Below are 19,621 nucleotides of genomic sequence, written 5' to 3'. Positions count from 1 at the left end.
TAGTTTTGTCAATCATTTGTTATTTTTTGCAATTGTAGCCAATTTTGTATAATGGAAATTTGTTTAGGACGGTTGACAGTTTCCTGATGGATAGCATAATGAAAATTTCGCACTGCAATGCCCATCATTACTATTGTATTTTAAATTATTAGTCGCGTTTGTGTGTGTATTTTGTTAAAATTTGTGTACAAATGGCGTATAGGTTATGGAAAAGAGGGGATGTAAATTTTATGTACTGTAATATACATATTATGTAGGTATATTCAGACAAAAATATTAAGCATGTTTTCATAAAATAATGTTGTTTTAACTAATATTATAACAAAAATAAATTTATGGGGTGGATCAATTTATAAAAGTTCCCATGGTGTTTGGTGTGGATCTTATTTGTGTTGCTATTATGTTTAATAATAATAATTGCATACAATATATTGCTAAGGCCTTTTTATATTCTTATGGCTGTTGAATTGTTTTACTATTGTATAGGCATATGATATTGATATTAGTTTGACCACTATTCATACTTGATGTTCTTGGATACCCACATTAAATTGGAATATAGCAAAAATAGCAGTTCTTTGATTTGTAGCATTTATAATAATTATTTCCAGTAAATCTTATAGAATAGGATGCAAGTAGACAATATGTAGCAAATAAGATTTCTCAAAATATACCAAAATTTAACTTAGTAGTCTAGACCAGTGGTTCTCAACCTTTCAGGCTTTGTGCCTCCCTTAGTGCCCTGAGATTTGGTCATGCCTATCCCCTTACCAACATCATCTTATGTGATCAACCAACACAAGTAGTAAAATTTATATTTGTGGATTAGCGTCGACTTCAGATTTACACTATTTAATATTAGGCCTACATAGAAAAAGTTTCATATTACCTCAAATGGGTAGAGTACGATAAGCAGACCCGGTTTTTTATATTAAATTATCAAACAATATATAAGTTTTATACCCAATCGATATAATCAACCAACAGTAATTTTGAACAATATTGGTAAATCAATATTGGTAGTCAATTTTGATCAGCGACTACCGCTCCGATCGCCGTAATTTTTTGCATACTAACACAGGTTAACGTAATTTCACCGAAAAAAATAGTCCCGATTGTCGCCGTAGCCGTTTTTTTCCCCCTTGGGGCGGCCTACTGCCATGCACTTAAGCCTCAAGGGCTTTTTACTCCCCCCCCAAAAAAATTTGAAAAAAATAAAATTAAAAAGAACCTGACAGACAGTGCATTTATTAGTTTTTTTGGTGTTATTAGTTCATAGGGCAGTAGTCCAGGTACTACTACTATTCTAGTATAAACTCGTCTTATCTTATCAGTGATAAACGCACGTTGCTTATCTTTTGCCTGTAATGAAACCAGCGTTAGTTCTGTCTGAGTTTTGTGTGTACAGTATAAGCAGTTTTGGCGTGATCTGGGCTTGGACTTTGCAAGCTCGAGTTAATTTTTTTTCTAAAAGAGCAAGCAGCGCAAAGCGCTGCGCAGCGGGCAAACATCCTGTGATCTGAGTTATGAGTAGGCAAGCTATAGGGTCTATTTAGCGTGTGACAAGAACCATCGCACGCCATGTCAATAACTTCACTAATTATTCCTTGTCCATGTGGGTTTGTTTGTTTACGTCTGGCGGTCAATCAAAGCCGTCCTATAGGTCACGTGATCCGCCCGGCCAATCGGAAACTTTCCTGTTTGTCACGTGACTACTGTCAACTCATCAAAACAACCATGGTCGGCCAATGTTTTTAGTTTGATAGTCAAAAATCTTGTTATTTATGTGTTTTGTATTGCCAACATTGTACTGCCGAAAAACTGGTTTTTATATGTTAGCGATAATGGGGACTATTTTTTTTCGGTGAAATTACAGTAACCTGTGTTAGTATGCAAAAATTACGGCGATTATTGGAGCGGTAGTCGCTGATCTTAATATTTACCCAATAATTAAATTTATCTTCACATTCTAAACACAATTTGTTCTATATGTAACTTCTTTTAAATAAATAAAGGAAGTTAACTTAATAACACTAAACAAAATACACTAAAAATTATTTAACATGAATTTCTTGGTTTCAAGATTGTAGTTTTATTGTTAGGTTTTCTTTATTATTTTAATGATATTTTTCCTGTCACCTGTCAATTTCTCGTTGGGTATGGTTCCTTTATTATTTATGACAACGTAATTTTTGAAACTAGTTTTATAAATTTGTACCATGTGACTTTAATTTGTTATTTTAGATCTGTTACTCAATATATAAACTATCGATTGATGATTGTAATAAGCGATAAAAAACCGGGTCCGCTTATCATACTCTGCTCCCTCAAATACCTTTTTGAACATACAGTAATTGCTTACACTTACTGCTTCTAGCTAGATTTTTAATAACTCAATGACACAAAGACCTATTAATTATTTTTTTATAATTTACAAAAGGTATGTCTTATATCAGTCACTCTTCAACTTAGCAAGAATGTTGGCGCTGTTTCTCTTTTACAGTTTTTTAAATATCCGGTTGTAGCAGCAACAAAGCACATCACAGGTCACTTTTGACAACCAGTCTTGATTGATATTTTGACTAGAGAAGCCAATGTTGCAAATCCAGACTCACAGAGGTATATGGATAAAAATACAACTTAACAACTTACTGCCACTTGATTAAAGCTTAACCCTAGAAGCATCGACCGACCTGTTTGGTGTCATTCACGTAACTTCCAAAGTGTGATCGATCCCTAAACGGTCGATTTGTATTTTACCGCTAAAGGCATTAGTGTTAAAGACCTTTAAATTATATGTTAATTGAAAGCCTATGAATTTATTTTAATGTTTAGAGGTCTTTAATTTTATTTGATCTTGTTTCTAGTTTAAAATCTATGTGTTTTTTTTCAGATGTGATTTCGTTGTTAACCTCTGTGCAGCAAAAATTGTTGTTTATAAATGAATCATTTTGTTCATTCTTCACAAGTTTTTTTTTAATTTGATTTGTGTGTATAGTTTTATCATACAATGTTGATATAATACTTCAGAATAGGCTATCCTTGTATATTGAGTGATATTCATGACATTAAATTGGAATCTGACATGACTGACTGATAAGTCAAATAGAAGTATTGTATCTTGTTTTCTTTTTTTTAATAAAACATTTATTATACTCTGTTATACATCAACTAACATCATAAAAAGGTAGAAAAAAACACATTAATTTGCCCAACAGTCAATTTATTCTCGTTATTTCATTGTGCTGCTTAGCAACTGAAAATGGGTAAAAATTTGCCACTACTCTTTTCTCTATAAACGTAAAAATTATTTCCATTTTTATTTTTGAATCCCGTAGCCCTATATATTTTTGTTTTCACAACTAAATGTCCTATAATTTGGCATTTGCAAACTGTTGAAAATCTTATATTTTATTATAATGCAAATAAATTAATTTAATATTTTTTCACATGTCAAATACCAAATATAATATATGCTTTAGAAATAAATATATTTTTATTTTTACTTCAAAACTATGTAGCTTTATTCTTTGATTCTTAATAAGAAAAATTATAAATAACACTTTATTCATATACTACATATAGGATTTTATACGAAGTTTACAAAGAGACCCTGTAAAAAGTACAAAAAAAGCACACTTTAGAATTTCTGATAGATGCTTCCAGGGTTAATTGTTGGTTAACAATTTTGCAGCTACAGGCAATGTAGTTTTGTACAACAATTAAGATTATACAACAGAGTAGCCTATTGAAGGACCCGGCAAAGAGTTATCACAGAGACAGACAAGCAAACGGAATTAATAAAGAAAAACAGCAAAATAATTATGTAAAAGAGATAGAGTGTTGTGTCCTTCTGCTACGTAAATATACACTTATCAGAAGACAGACAGTCGGATGTAATGCCACTTGACCTTTTGATCCCAAAATCGATACCAATTCTTCCATGGACCAAAAGAAATCTACTTTCCAAGTTTCAAGTCTGTAGGACCTTTCTGTCAAGATTTGTTGTGCAGATCCTTTGACCTCGACCCCAAAATCAATAGGATCCTTCCTTGGACCAAGAGGTACCTATGTACCAAGTTTAAAGTCTCCTGGTCTTTTTTTAAGAGTTATAACACAGAAGGGCGGACAAAGACATGCTTTTAAGAAGGCCTTCTATGTCACAATAGTAGCCTGTTCAATCATTGTTTGTAGATTAATTATTATTTTTCACCTATTCAGAGTTTACAAAAATATTCTTTCTTTGCAGTGTAAGGTTTGATCATTATCAATATACAAAATATATCATATTAGAGATGTAGCCTCGTAAATTGTTTGATATACATATAAAATAATATATTAAATATATTATATAATAATATTATTATTATATTTTGTTCAGTGAAACAAAAAATCAGTACAGTACTGAATGATGGCAAATGTCCAGAAAAATCCTGTTTCCTTCACAATCCTTCCATCGTCAAAAATAGACTTCAAACAAAGAATGTTTTGTGTGGTGTTGATGGATATCTCCATTTTTGGGAAGTTCTGCCGTGTCCATATATAACACCACTTCTTGGATGTAAAGAAACAACAACTGTGAGAATTTCCAAGCTCTTAAATGCTTCTCTGCAGCTTCCATCTGTCCAAGTCCAGCCAGGGTCCTTATAGCCTTCTTTTGCAAGGTTAGTATCTTTTGAAGGTTTGTTGCTGATGTTCCACCCCACACTAGTCTGTACCTCAGGTGAGCTTCAAACAGAGAGAAGTATATGGTTTTGGCTGTTTCAGTGCTGCTCAGTGATTTGATTTTCTTAACGACGTACAAGTATTGAGATTTTTTTAAAGATTGAACCAAAATGTTCTGTGCATTGCAGACCTCTACTTACAATATAGCTTCAGCAACTCATTAACACAATGTTGAAATATTCTAATGTTGATCTTATATATTTTGCAATAGTTATTCCATTTGTACAGTACAATTGTAGTAATGGCTGATATATTTTTCAGGAATAAGCAAGCTCAAAGAAGAATATATTTAAAATAGATCTTTAATTTAATTAAAGAGAACACTTTAAGATGGAGAACAAAGTCTCCACTAGTCCTGAATTACCAATAGTCTCAGAGGGATTTATAAATATTCCCAATCATAGCAACTGTGCAAAATTTGAGGGAAATCTTAGTCCTCCGAGTGCTCATGGAAAGGTTTTGGTAAGTAAACAGGATCATCTTGACAGCTTATATATGATAATTATGCTATATGTGCAGGCTGGGAACAGTTAGAAAAGTTATACATAACAGTTAATTGTGAAATACAATAAAGTTAGAATAGGGGCATGGTCGAAAGAATACATGACTACCTGTCAAAGTTAATACAATTTTATCAATATGTTTTCAACTTGTATATTCTTGTCCAATGCATTTTATACACTCCTTCTGTATGATAACAACATATACAAATATTACGTTCTTGTAATAAATTACACAAATTAGGTGTCTTATAAAGGCACATCTCATTAAGAAAATATGGTTTGTATAGATTAGTTATTGGATACAGATTTACACTTCAATATTTTATAAAATACTGGTAACTATTTTCATTACAACTCCTCAGCAATTCTTTTAAGAAGTTTTAATTAACCTTTATGTGATAATAGTGTATCTATGTCTGTACCGTGTACTATTTATTCAAAATCAGTAAGAAACCAAAGTGTATAATAAAATTTTAAATTGATAATTTATTATAATGACTCATCCAAGAAAATAAAAAATAATAACCTATTATAAATAATACTAAAATAATAAAAAAAATGCATAATACCAAAAATATGAAAAGAATATAATTAAAAAAAATCTCAGAAAGTACAGTTTGAGCATAATAGAGAAGAAAATCTTAATTTGTTTTTATTTATTTTTTTCATTAACATTTGTAATTTTATACCTGTACTATAACCTCTTGAAATAGGGGTAATTTTTTTACTGGGTTGACTCACTAGGTCAAATTTATTTTAAGTAAATTTGCTTATATTTCAATACTCCTTATATGCATGTCACTATAAACAAAAAAATATTGTAATAAATGCTTGTTTTTCTTTTCAAGGTGGAATTTTAATTGCATTGTTGTAAAAAGTTAATTTGGGCAAAATAAACTGTTTATATACCATCTATTTATTTTTTTAAATTTTTTAAATAAACTAGAAATCAATATTTCTATAAGGTCATTTTTCTTATTTATTTTTTTTCTTGAGTTAAAACTCTAAGGAAGTACATATATTAAATATTATAGTACGAGACACCAATGCAAGCCTCAACGCGGTTTTCCCAGCGTTAACAAATAGTAACTAGTGATTGGATAATTTTGTGATCGTTACTGTTCATCTCTATTTCTCATATATCTTGCTGAATCATTTACTTTCGCTATTTAAATGAACAAATTCTTATATAGAATGTGAGCAAATATAATAAAATTAAAACATGTAGAGTAATTGAATACTGAAGATCAAGATGGATGTGACCAACCAGAACGAAGCAAGACATCAGACATCGTTGCGTCGCCTCATACTGACAGCTGACATGATAATGTGGCAACACCGCTGGTGAGGGGGGAAGTGGGGTGCAGTAACTGCCCATACGGCCGGCTTAAAATGATGCCTCATACTATAGTCATGTCCTAAGTACCTACATAAATAAATTCATGGCTTTAGAAACGTAAAATTTGAAAAAAGTATACAATGTATATAATTCAGTAAAAATACCTAATATTTAGCTTACAAAAGAATGTAAAGGAATACTTATACTGATAAACTTTAGAACTGGAATAGTTCCCTAAAATTTATTTCATTTGAGACAGTCTGAGTGTATGAATAAATTAAGTAGAATCTTTTGTTCACTCGGTAATGAAAGTCAAAGAGTTTTATTACAGACTAGAAAGTCAAATTTTCTTGAACTTGCAGCAACTCAAAGGACAACAGCAATAAACATATGATCATCTACATTTTAATTCATAAAATACTAATACTGTAAGTGGAAAGATTGTCAAGTAAAAAATACTTTCACACTTAAAATGCCTTCAAATAACAGTTGTGCTGAATTTAAAATCTAACTTGTGGTTATAAATTAAATAAATCTCATTAATTAATTGTCTTTGTTTAAAAATCATGAAAAATGTTGCCTCGTAGAATTGATTTTTATTTAGTAAACAATAAATTGAGCTTTAATGATTCCTTCATTAATGTAACAGTTCTGCCCTACAGGCTAATCTGGACCATCCCAAACAAAGTTTGCACCCTGAACTACCACCATGGCTGCTACATCCCACCTTTCTCAACCATCCGTACCACAATACAGTAGACGTGCCATCGTACTGCAACAGTAGGTAAGTTGAAATACATATTTATAAACCACCCCTGATTTTACCATGACATAAAATACTCCTGATTTTTTAATCAAATTGTTGGATTGCCATTATTAGTTATATTCATTATCCACAGGTAATTTATGTTTATAATATTATTTTATTATGACTCGTCTATTAGGATCATTCAAATTTCTTGTATTGCTCTTTTCAGGATGTCATACAAATTTAACATACAAGTATTTCCTTAAATTTGTGCACCTTTCTAAAATGTTTAAATTAAGTAATTTTTGTTAGGTAAAACGCTAAGCAAGCACATTTCATAACATTTTTCATCTACCAATATACTTTAGCCTTGAATTATCAGCTGACACTTTTGGCAGACAACTAAACATTGTAATAGTTTAAGAAAACCAACGTACTTAGATAAAAATGAGTAAAATAGTTTAATTACAATTTAATTATATAGCTCAACTATATTTATGGCCAAACTTTAAATAGCTGTAATTTATAAAGTAGTAATAAAAAACCCAGATTTTTAATATCTATATACAACTCTTAACAGACTTCATATGTTTCAAGTTTTTTCACTGACTCCTCCTCATGGATCAACAACTTTAGATACAAGAAAGCTGCAAATTAATGTGTGTCACTACTTTAAATGTATACATGTAAGTTATTCTAAATTTGAGTTCTTTATCTCTAATAATTATTGAATACGGTATTAAGATTGAGACAGACATATTTTTCTACCATCTTAAAAATAGAGACTAATTAAAATAACTTGTTCTGAAACAGAATCAGATTAAGGAGCTGATTCTGCCATAAAAGCTAACAGATAGAAAACGTAAAAAAGACGGCATCTGTTATTTTTTTCAATCACAAGACTTTATTTGTAAACACAGATTAAAAGTGAATCAGCATACAAACATTCAAACATATGATATCCTATTACAAATTTAACTAGCATTTTAAGCAAACTGTATCATCTAGATGAAAAGCTTTAACTGCTCAACTTCATTTCTATTTTATCTGAAAACTAAATTATGTTGGACTGGATAACTGAATAATCAAAAACCTATCACCACTCAACAGATATTCTACAAAAATACATCTCCAGAATTTGAAAAATTGTGTCATAAAATTTAAAGAAATTCATTGGCTTGCTGGCAGGAGGTTTATCCCGAATATAATCTATTTATTCTCTGATATGCAGCAGTCCTACTCTTTATATAATTTATTTGCCATCTGCCTCAGATGGTGATGACAATCCTTAGTTTTCCTGCAGTAGCTTGAATTTACTATCCAGTGTTTCCACAAAGAGAATTTTTAAGTACAGGTTGTGCTGGAATTCCTAATCTCGAACTATGTAATATCTACTGCAATATTTGCTTGTGTAATCTAACAGAGTTATTGTGTTACAGATTAAAGCAGGTAGGAGACACAAATGAACCAACAAGTTTAGAACAGTTGCGCTCTGTGAGCCAAGACCACAGTGAAGCTCCGGTCAGTCCGCTGTCTAGAGCGTGGCCAGAACCTCAGATTAATATTGAAGTTGAAGATACTCCAAAGGAGGTGAGCACAGTAGACAAATAAAGTTGATGCTTATTTAATTTTAAAATTAAAGTGACTTGGAGGAAATGGATATTACAGTTTATTACCAAATGCATATAGGTTGAGAAATTAATAAAATGTTCTGAATATTGAATCAATGCAGTTAAGTAACGAAGAACCTGATAGAAACATAATGAAAGAGGTAGTGCACAGATGACTGCTCTTCTATTTTTAATCCTAAAGTCAATATGGTTCTTCCTTGATATCTACATTTCAAGTTTCTAGGATCTTTCTATCTGAGTTACTGCATAGACAGACGGACTACCTTTTGAACCCAAAACCAACAATGTCCTTCGTTGGACCAAGAGGACACCTGTACAAAATGCTAAGTATTGAAAAGTAAACTCAGTAAAGTGGTGTAGCGTGGCTTACTTCTACCTTATAATTAGTTATTTCTATATATTATAATATTAAGAGCCTTACAATATGTTTTCAAACTTCAGAAAATTATCTAATTTTTTAAGTGAACAAATGTTTCCAGCATCTGCCTTTGCATTTTTACTTGAACATTTATTAACAGTTTTAGTTATAGCAGTATTTTCTTGATCTTTTTGTCTTATTACAACATAACATAGCTTTTTTAGTGCTTGTTTCAATATTAGCTCTACAATGCCATACTGATATAACCATGACGGTGTTTGTTATGTGTTGCAAAGAAGGATGTGACGGCCAGGTTCCACTGCCAAACTTGTGGCAAGGGATTCCCATCTGCATCGTCCCTGCTGGGTCACGAGCACCATCACACCAACCAACAGCGACCACACCACTGCGAGACCTGCTTCAAGACTTTCGCTACCAACTCGCACCTAGTCACCCACAAGCGTACACACACTGGCGAACGCCCCTACAGATGTCAGGTCAGTTCATTGTATTTGCATCTCATAATTACACAAAATGAGTTCTCCAGTTGGTTTGAGATAGACTTCAAAGAAATCTGCCTGTTTCGATCACTTTTGTTGAATTCCCACGAAATGTTATTTTTCATTAATAAAAAATGGCATCCATGTAATTTTGTAAAAAATAATCACAGTTATGTAAAGTGAAAAATTAAGTTTTCTTGTAAGATTTACGTAACTCTAAATTAAAAGTTGATATCACTTTCTGTGGTAGGTTAAAATGAACAACATCTTATATTATTTTTTTTTACAATGCTCCAATCTATGTTATAGGATTGTTATAGTATTTGTAACAATCTTTACTCTGTAGTTTTTTTATATTCTGTACAGATTAACTTCCAACGGAAACTTTATATCTTTATCTCTATATTGGCCATATCGGACTGGATCTATTTATTCAGGAATGGCTTAGTATGTGCCAAATCTGAATGACACCTGTAAGGTGTATTATCGTTTTAGGTTATGTCTGTCGAACATATGCTATGTATGGCCTGTAATTGTTTTAATGAACTAGATCAGTGTTTGATGGTATTACTTACCATTTTACAGAAGAACTCCCAAGGTTGGTGAGAAAGTTTTGTTCGTATCGTCTAAAGCAATAAATAACCATGTAGCCTATGTAAAGCAAATTTGTCTAATGATTCAGATCTGTAATAACTTTGTCGACTAAATTAACTTACCTTAGATATTAATAAAATTGCTTTAAAAATAAATTGTTAGCAAGTAATCTTGCAAACCCTTTCATTTTTGTCATTTTGAATTGAATACGTGTAGGGACGATAAGGAATTTCAAATGTGCCAAGGGACTTTATATTACTTTTGTTCCAGGTGTGTCATAGATCATTCTCTGACAGATCAGCGTTCGTGAAGCACGAGAGAACGCATGGTCCAGATGGCACTATAGTGAAACGGTATAAGTGTGATATGTGTGGGAACCACTTCACAGACAATTGTGGCTTGAAAAAGCATATAAGGATTCATACGGGTGAACGGCCCTATCAGTGCGACATATGTGAGAAGGCTTTTTCAACTAGTTCTACTTTTGTCGCCCATCGGAGGATACACACAGGTATTTGAACGCACAACCACAGTCGGTGGTATCAATTGGTAAAAATACTAATAGGCATAAATTTAATGTTATATAAGTTTCAATTTATAAGAATATAAGTTTCAATTTCTGTTGTAAAAAAGTACACACAAATTTTAAATATAGAGCAATTTTAGTATGGAAACAAAAAATAATTTAACTGTTGGAAACCAATTTGTTTGGTTTAATATTCTATTTTGAATAGTCTACAAACTTTTATTACATTAAATTTTAAAATAAAGTTATAATAAAAACAATGTTTTGCTCACACACTGGAAAAAAAGAAAAAGTAAGTGATTTACAGGCAAAATTATTTTTTATGTACAAAAAGCAAATAATTTTTCTTTTTTCAATATATTTTTAATTTTTATTTACAGACGAAATAGTATAAGTACAATTTTATTGAAGTTGGATTTTTTTGTACTTTCTGATTAAACGGAGGCCACCTATTAAAAGCATGCTGCGGCTGATGTGGTTAGACGATTTAGGCTTACTAACCTAACCCTTGGTATTTATTGTGTAACTGCCCACCCAAAGTTGCTAAATCCAGTTTATTATCGGTGGCCCCCGTTTAATCAGAAAGTACCGATTTTTTTTGTGGATATTGAAGTGAATATATGACATCAGCCTGAGCAGATGTCTCCAATGAAGCCTCCAGCTGTTTCTTTGTAAACAAGCTAATATAATACAGATGGTGCATTCTAGTGGAGAGTAATGTTACAAAAACACAATAGACGTTAAATTGCATAATAGTTGTAAAGCGTAGTTGATTATCATCAGATCTTAGGGCCCGACACTATTCCATTAGCAGATTTCGTCAGTCTCATCACCTTTAGCCCTCTGATGCATAAACCCTCCAAAAAATGTTTTTGTTTTGCCATGTCTTATCGGCATGCATCTGTTAAAGTGAGTGTGTATGACATTAGTGTAATGATTTTCTTATTGCACAAACTTTTTTTGTTCTCTTAGGACAAGAAGCTTATAAATTGCACTTAGTCCTATAAGAACCTTAGCGCTTCTTCCGGAGTGACAGGATATTCAGGATGGGTAAGGTTAGGGAGTAGGGGCCACCTCCTATCGAGATCCATGAGGAAGAATTAGGGCACAAAATCTCAGTCATGTCTTCCCGGAAGAAGGGGAGGCCAACTTTGAAGCAACCTCTTCAGTCAAAGTAGGCAGGAGGTGACACATTTTTTTTGCTGTGCCCAGTGGTAGGTTCAACTGGAAGTTACAAACCAGCCAGAAGTGATCCCTGCTGGGTTTTGCACAATCTTACATTTGATTTAATGTTTATTATAGTACATTAGATGTGAAATATAAAGGGCATTTTTCTTCAATTAAAATTTTTGCTATTCAAATATTTTGATTAAAAAAATATTTTTAGTCTCTTGTATGAGATAAATGTGTGTAATTCAAATTTGTGGATAGTTTAATTTTTTCACAAATCCCTTGTTTTTTTAATTATTTAGTGTACCACACTTTTTCTATTCAGGCAACTGTTTGAATTTTGAATCCAGTTAATATAATATTTGACCAAATAAAATTTGAGTGTAAGACATTGATAAAACACATGTATTTTGACCCTGAATTAGATTTATAACAAGTTTGGTTGTCATCTGATTGATTCATGTGTTGTAGGTGAAAGGCCATACAAGTGCGAACAGTGTAGTAAAATGTTTATAACAAAGTCACACCTGCTGACACACGGCCGTGTACACAGCGGAGAGAAACCATTCGTCTGCCCAATCTGTAGCCGATCATTTGCCGATGGCTCGAGTTTCCGGCGACACGAACGACTTCACACAGGAGAACAGAGGCACAACTGTCAAGTCTGCGGTAAAGGTTTCCCTGTCAGCGCTTCACTCCAGAAACACATGCAGCAGAGCCACTCCTACTCGTAGCAACTGCCATAACTTAACCTTGCTTCATTGTTTTTATTGTTGAATGAAAGTATTTGTTTTAGTATTAGGTTTTCTGTGATGCAAACCGTTTACAATGTACATATTAAAGTATTTTATAATAAAATTACCAGAAATCTGTTTTTATTGATATATCTAAGTGATTATTTCATTAAAGAATAAATTTTTTTATAAGGCTTGTTTTCATACAATTAACTTATAATTTATTGAAGTTATATGAAAAGGCCTTAAAATGTACCTAATTGTTTTATTTTACCCTGAATGTTTTTATTTTTTTACCTGTTTTTCTTTTATATATACAGAGTAGTGATGGATCGAAGCCGAATCTTGAATCCACTGAATCTTAAAAAAAGATTTGGATCCGAGAATCGAGCATCGGGATTGAACATTCAAATCTGCGGACAATGCCACATCTATTAATTATCGGCATTATGCATTAAAACTAGTTTTTTTAGAGTTTTATGTATGAAAAATTATACATAGATAAACTAATCAACAAATTATTGTGCTTTTGTAAATAATATTTCACTTGCAGTTTCTATTTTGTATTTTTATGTTGATATAATGCAACACGTCTGTTGCGTGAATGCGCAGATGTCAGTTGTTAATTTTTATTCATTTCACAATATTTTTTTAGTTGTGATTAGGGTTGGTTTGAAATTCATAATATATTTTATAAGTGATTCAAGTTTATACCCATATTTTTGCAGATTAAAAGCAAATATTCTGGAAGCCTGTATTATAATCTAGCAATTACCACATTGAAGTAAAATGTAGGAGAGATGACTTAGTTCTTAAAATATAGCTATTTATCTGAACATCTCCAAAATTCTTCAAAATAGAGAAGTAGGTAATCTTGAATTACTTTTTATATTATTGGACAGTCTCAAAAGATATAAGAATGTCAGAAATTGGATTGGTGGTGATTTTTTTAAATACTTGGGTGAAGAAATATCATTAGGATTCAAAATTTGATTATCGGCAATTAATTGATTTTTTAAGATTCGGAATTGGTTTTGAAAAATTCTTGATTTGCCCATCACTGATGCAGAGTGCGTAAAATTTCTTTCAAATCTTTATATGGCTTTATATGGATCAGCAAGAGTATATGACATTGTGTTGGATGTAATTTTTTATTTATTTAATTTTATCGTTGAAAGTTTATTATTTTAATATGAGTAAGAAACAAAAAATATGATGATACAATACTAATAACAAAAGGCGAGTCTTACTATTCATAAACTAAAATCATAGCTTTGAAAAGGCTGTGGCTTTCTAATTGAGAGATCATCGCCGTGGCTGTAAGTGAGAGGTCATGGCCGTGGCTGTAAGTGAGAGGTCATGGCCGTGGCTGTAAGTGAGAGGTCATGGCCGTGGCTGTAAGTGAGAGGGTAAAGGCCGTGGCTGTAAGTGAGAGGGTCAAGGCCGTTTCTCTAACTGAGAGGTCAAGGCAGTGGCTGTAAGTGAGAGGTCAGGGCCGTTTCTCTAACTGAGAGATCAAGGCCATGGCTGTAAGTGAGAGGGTCAAGGCCGTTTCTCTAACTGAGAGGTCAAGGCAGTGGCTGTAAGTGAGAGGTCAGGGCAGTTTCTCTAACATAGAGATCAAGGCCGTGGCTGTAAGTGAGAGGGTCAAGGCCGTTTCTCTAACAGAGGTCAAGGCCGTGGCTGTAAGTGAGAGGGTCATGGCCGTGGCGGTAAGTGAGAGGGTCAAGGCCGTTTCTCTAACTGAGAGGTCAAGGCTGTGGCTGTAAGTGAGAGATCAAGGCCGTTCCTCTAACTGAGAGGTCAAGGCCGTGGCGGTAAGTGAGAGGGTCAAGGCCGTGGCTGTAAGTGAGAGGTCAGGGCCGTGGCTGTAAGTGAGAGGGTCAAGGCCGTTTCTCTAACTGAGAGGTCAAGGCCGTTTCTCTAACTGAGAGGTCAAGGCCGTGGCTGTAAGTGAGAGGTCATGGCCGTGGCGGTAAGTGAGAGATCAAGGCCGTTTCTCTAACTGAGAGGTCAAGGCTGTGGTTGTAAGTGAGAGATCAAGGCCGTTCCTCTAACTGAGAGGTCAAGGCCGTGGCGGTAAGTGAGAGGGTCAAGGCCGTGGCTGTAAGTAAGAGGTCAGGGCCGTGGCTGTAAGTGAGAGGGTCAAGGCCGTTTCTCTAACTGAGAGGTCAAGGCCGTGGCTGTAAGTGAGAGGTCATGGCCGTGGCGGTAAGTGAGAGATCAAGGCCGTTCCTCTAACTGAGAGGTCAAGGCCGTGGCTGTAAGACGTGAGAGGTCAAGGCTGTGGCTCTAAGTGAGAGATAAGGCCGTGGCCATGACTGCGTTTTCCTCAATATGTTTAGTATTCTTTACTGAAATGTTGGCATGAATGAAGTCTCTTAATAGAAAAAGTAAATAACAGAAACTTGCATTTGACCAGAGGCAAGAGTATAGTTTTTTAGAACTAAGTATTGAAATATGATCTTGCCATTCAACCAAGGAGCCACAGAAATTGTTCTATCAGTTGCCCACTGACAACTGTTCCTCAGCCCAAACCAAGAGAAGGTGGAATTTGTCTTACTCTGAGATGGAAATAGCCAAATGAAGCCCCTTTGCCCTAGGAATGGTATTTCAATAACCGCCCCATCAAATTGATAGTTGCAGTTACCAAAATGTCCTTTCAGATCAGGTGGCCATTGCAGTTCCTTTCTTGTATTTACCAAGCAAAAGCAATCGCATAAAATATAATACAAATATATCTCTGAGCTGATACAGAAATTGCTGCAACCTATAGTGCTGGCCTTCTGACTGCAAGGTTAGCAGCAAAGCATTGACAGGCTCCTAAATCACCTCTAGAGGAAGCTTCTGGTTATGGATTTTACCCTATCCTTATTCACCAGATCAAATCCTAGCTTATGATAAGAACAAGAATATGATTTATTTGTGTGTAGTAGTTTTGTTGCTTGTTCATGAGTACTTTAAGGCTCCAATTTTAGCCCTCTTGCTTGTTTATTAATGCCTAGTATAATTATATTAACTCTTCACGTACAGCCGAAAATCGTTTATGTTCGGACCATAACCATTCTTTATAATAGATAAACATTTTTTGACCATTTTGATGTTAAACTTCCTCAAATATATATATATATATATATATATTTGTAAATTTCCTCTAATAAATACGGGTTTAAACAGTTATATATATATATATATATATATATATATATATATATAATTTCAATAAATATTAAATCACAAAAATTACTTGCTCCACCGGGACTCTTTATATTTATATATATATACATAAATGAATGTTTGTCTGTATGTCTTTTATAAACCGAGACATTATGTAACTGATCATTATGAAAGTTTGTATGTATATGTATTTTTTTATGTAGATGGTTTATATGCTATACCCATAGATATAACTCACCACCAGGCGGCACTGCTAAAGATAAAAGTTATCAAAGTGCCTGCATGTTATAAACTGCAATTGTGAGACAGATACGTATATTAAATAGCCAAACACTGTTTGAAGCCGCTAGGTTATGATTAATATTTATTTCAAAATAAATTTCTGGTTATACTTAGAGCTTGAGTGTTAGATCGCCTTATAATAAAGTACATATAAGTGTACAATGGCTATAAACATACACTTTAAACAGATATTTCTGATCAGGCAACAAGGTAAACTCTACATCGTTGTTGGAAATATAATTCACTTGAACCAGAAGTGATCTTACACAGGCAAAGCTTACAAAAAGCAAGCGAAGCCGCAGGAAACAGCTAGTAAAAGATAAATTAGTAGTTTTGCGAATATATCCACATCCTTCCATAAAGGATTAATCTTTACGGATTGTGGAGGTGAGAGAGAAGACATTTTTTCTACTGTGGGTAGGATTGGCTGGAATCAGTCAAGTGCCTCTAAGCAGTGTTGTTTCACAAGCTACGAAGAACTTGATTTTCTAAAGTTTAAAGATAAAAAAAAACTTACATGATGCTTTGCAGAACCTTGATCTGAGCCATTTGAGAATGACATTGGTTTTGGAATAGAGATACAGTACTACACAAATTTAACAATATGAGGATGTGCGGAGAAGATTCCTTTATTGATCGTCTGGACATTTTATGAAGTAGTTGAATAGAGAAAGTAGCTTCCTGGTCTTTCAGCTTGACTTGTATGTGCTGTGGTAATTTGTTGTTTTTCTACACAGTTTTGTATGGTTGTTACCTATTGGGGAAAAAATTGGGTATAAGATACAGAGAATGTGCATCTTCTCAAATGAAAGATTAGTTTTTAGTACTTTTAAGAGTATGTGATCTGATAATTGGATGGTCTAGGATCACAAACACCTAACAATAGAGATTTTAAAAATAAAACTTGCAAAATTAAATGGTTGTTTAAACTTTAAATTCAGAATATTCAAATATTTTCCCATATTTTGTTGTAAACTTCTCTCACAGTCTTGTTGGTGGAACTTTAATTTGCATACTCGCCAACCGAAATGGAATACTGTTAATTCAATAACACAGGAATAATTTCAGCATTTATTTATTGCACTTAATTAATAATGAGACATAGTATAACAATAAATATTAGTAATAGCTGTACAATCCTTTACAAATTGAATTTTAACACTACACTAGAAATTAGCTTACACAAAATATACAAAAACTATTTCAAAACTTTCATCGTTTCTTATTTACATTGTACACACCCTCCTTTCCATTACAAAACTAAAGCATTTCTCTGGGTCACATGATTCGTCACGTCTTACATTATTACTTTAATATCATTATATAAAATATTAATAAAAGAAATGTATTGAAATAGATATTTATATGTACAATAAAATCTGGTATAAGAGAATCACTAACAAGTCCTAAACATGAACAAGTCTGCAGGTACTTCCTTAAGTCCTGTTGTAGTTACATAAACTTATTTGTAAATCAAATACAGGAAGTTCAAAAAAAGATAAAGAATGATAGGGTGTTTAGGAAAGGGAAAATTATGAAACAGAGCATGAAAACAAAAAGAGTGAGAGGGACTTAACACTGCCACAGATACAAAAGTGTGAAAGCAAAGGTCATGTTTAAAGGACATATCAAAATTATTTTTAGATAATTCTGGAAACTTATAAATAAGCTTTTAAAGTTCTAAATAAACTAAAATTTTTCATAAAAATCCCATTTATTAATTAAGTAAATCATTAAAAACTATTTTCCTAGTTTTGACAAATAAAAAAAAACTAAATAATTCCAATGGCATAATTTTACCGACAAACGATTATACCTGCAGACTAATTTTACAAATCACATCAATAAGGCCATCTTCTACTATTAGGAAAAATATTATTCCATACAATGTAAACAACTATCAACTAATAGTTCTTATACCTTATTTTAAGAAAAACTTTATAAATAACTTTTTTAATAAAAATGTAATTTACAGAGTAATAGAAACTCAGCTGTACGATGAGAATGCAACAAATTTACAAACAACTTTTTGAACAAATCTGAGTAAAAAATTTGTAAAATATAATTATATTATGAAAATATTAGTTATTATTATAAGTACATTACAACCAAATTATGCCACTATACAGAATAGCTTACTTAAGGGCAATGTTTGACCGAAAGAATTAAACACCAGAGCAAAAGACTAATCAATATTAAAAATTGTATACCATCACTAGGAAATTACATTTTTCGAAGGCCAACTAAAAATCGTTATTTCAGGAGCCTTTACCACAAAGGTACAAAAACAATGAAATAACAATTACATTAACCGTGCATCACTTTATTCATCGCAGTGCTACGGGATTAAATAGTATATTTCAATATTAGTTTTTAAAGTTAGGTATTTTGGTGTGATCATGTCTTATGGAGTAGGTACCAGTGAATAAATAATTCTGATCAACTAAAAAAATAACAATTTTGGGGGGAAAATACCAATTTTGGAACAGATGATCAGTGGAACAAAACAGTGCGTTGCACTATATAGAAAACAATGTCTATAACAAGCAGCACCAAAAAAGACTATTATTGATGGAACCTACAGACCTGTTCGTAAATCAACCAAAAAGAACATGTGATGTTGCAAAGGTGTTTCCTAACATTGGAGGCACTTTACCAATCCACCTGGTAAGGTTAAAAAATATTTAACTTTTTGGAAATTTTTAACTTCCAACACTTATTGTAAACAAAGTAAATATTATATTATGCAATCTTAGGAATCTCTCGTCCAAATATAAATAAACATACTGAATTATTCTGGACTAATTGGTGAAATTAAATTAATAAAAAAAATTATTTGATTATAACCGAGTATAAAATATTGCGTTTGTTTATTTTTATTATTACAACATGAGAAATATCTAATACAGAACCATATTCTCATATTTGAGTTTTTATTAGTTATAATGTTCATCTTTTATTTCTGAGGTTAACGAATTCAAATACCTTGGTACGGTTTGTGCCATCAGACCCATAACAGTGAACTAACATCCAAAGTAGAATCAAATTTAGCCAATAGACACATGTTTGCCTTAAATGAAATCCTCTCTTCAAAGCTTTAATCTAACCATACAAAAAAAGAAAAAATAAAACAAATCCTTCTGAATGGAAATAAGTCATACATTCTAAAAAGAATTCAGAGAAAAAGATTATAACTTTTGGAAAAAAATTATTAAGTAAACTCTGGTCCCGTAAGAAAGATTGGAACATGAAAAATAAAATTTAACAAAGAAATTAAGAGATCTCGTCAAAGCACATTGTAGCCGAAGCCAAATGCCAATGTTTGCGGAGGGCC

General features: G+C 32.6%; 1 protein-coding gene across 3 annotated transcripts; it reads left to right on the top strand.

Annotated features, from left to right (window-relative positions):
• Nucleotides 1-13,083, top strand: LOC124357198 (zinc finger protein 2-like). 3 transcript variants are annotated; one of them, XM_046808746.1, is made up of 8 exons: nucleotides 1-257; nucleotides 4,526-4,664; nucleotides 4,987-5,187; nucleotides 7,230-7,351; nucleotides 8,755-8,905; nucleotides 9,601-9,801; nucleotides 10,669-10,909; nucleotides 12,566-13,083. In XM_046808746.1, exons 3-8 carry the CDS (start codon nucleotides 5,056-5,058, stop codon nucleotides 12,826-12,828), a joined length of 1,110 nt encoding a protein of 369 aa, XP_046664702.1. In that variant the 5' UTR covers nucleotides 1-257; nucleotides 4,526-4,664; nucleotides 4,987-5,055; the 3' UTR covers nucleotides 12,829-13,083. The 3 variants fall into 3 exon arrangements, with proteins under 3 accessions (XP_046664702.1, XP_046664711.1, XP_046664695.1); XM_046808755.1 differs by lacking the exon at nucleotides 4,526-4,664 and having other exon boundaries at nucleotides 1-253; nucleotides 9,604-9,801; XM_046808739.1 differs by lacking the exon at nucleotides 4,526-4,664 and having other exon boundaries at nucleotides 1-253.
• Nucleotides 13,084-19,621: the final 6,538 nt, after the last annotated feature.

The sequence above is a fragment of the Homalodisca vitripennis genome, chromosome 1 (assembly GCF_021130785.1).
Source record: "Homalodisca vitripennis isolate AUS2020 chromosome 1, UT_GWSS_2.1, whole genome shotgun sequence".
Classification (NCBI taxonomy): domain Eukaryota; kingdom Metazoa; phylum Arthropoda; class Insecta; order Hemiptera; family Cicadellidae; genus Homalodisca; species Homalodisca vitripennis.
Note: the sequence above shows the minus strand (reverse complement) of the source record. Positions and strands in the feature narration are given on the sequence as shown.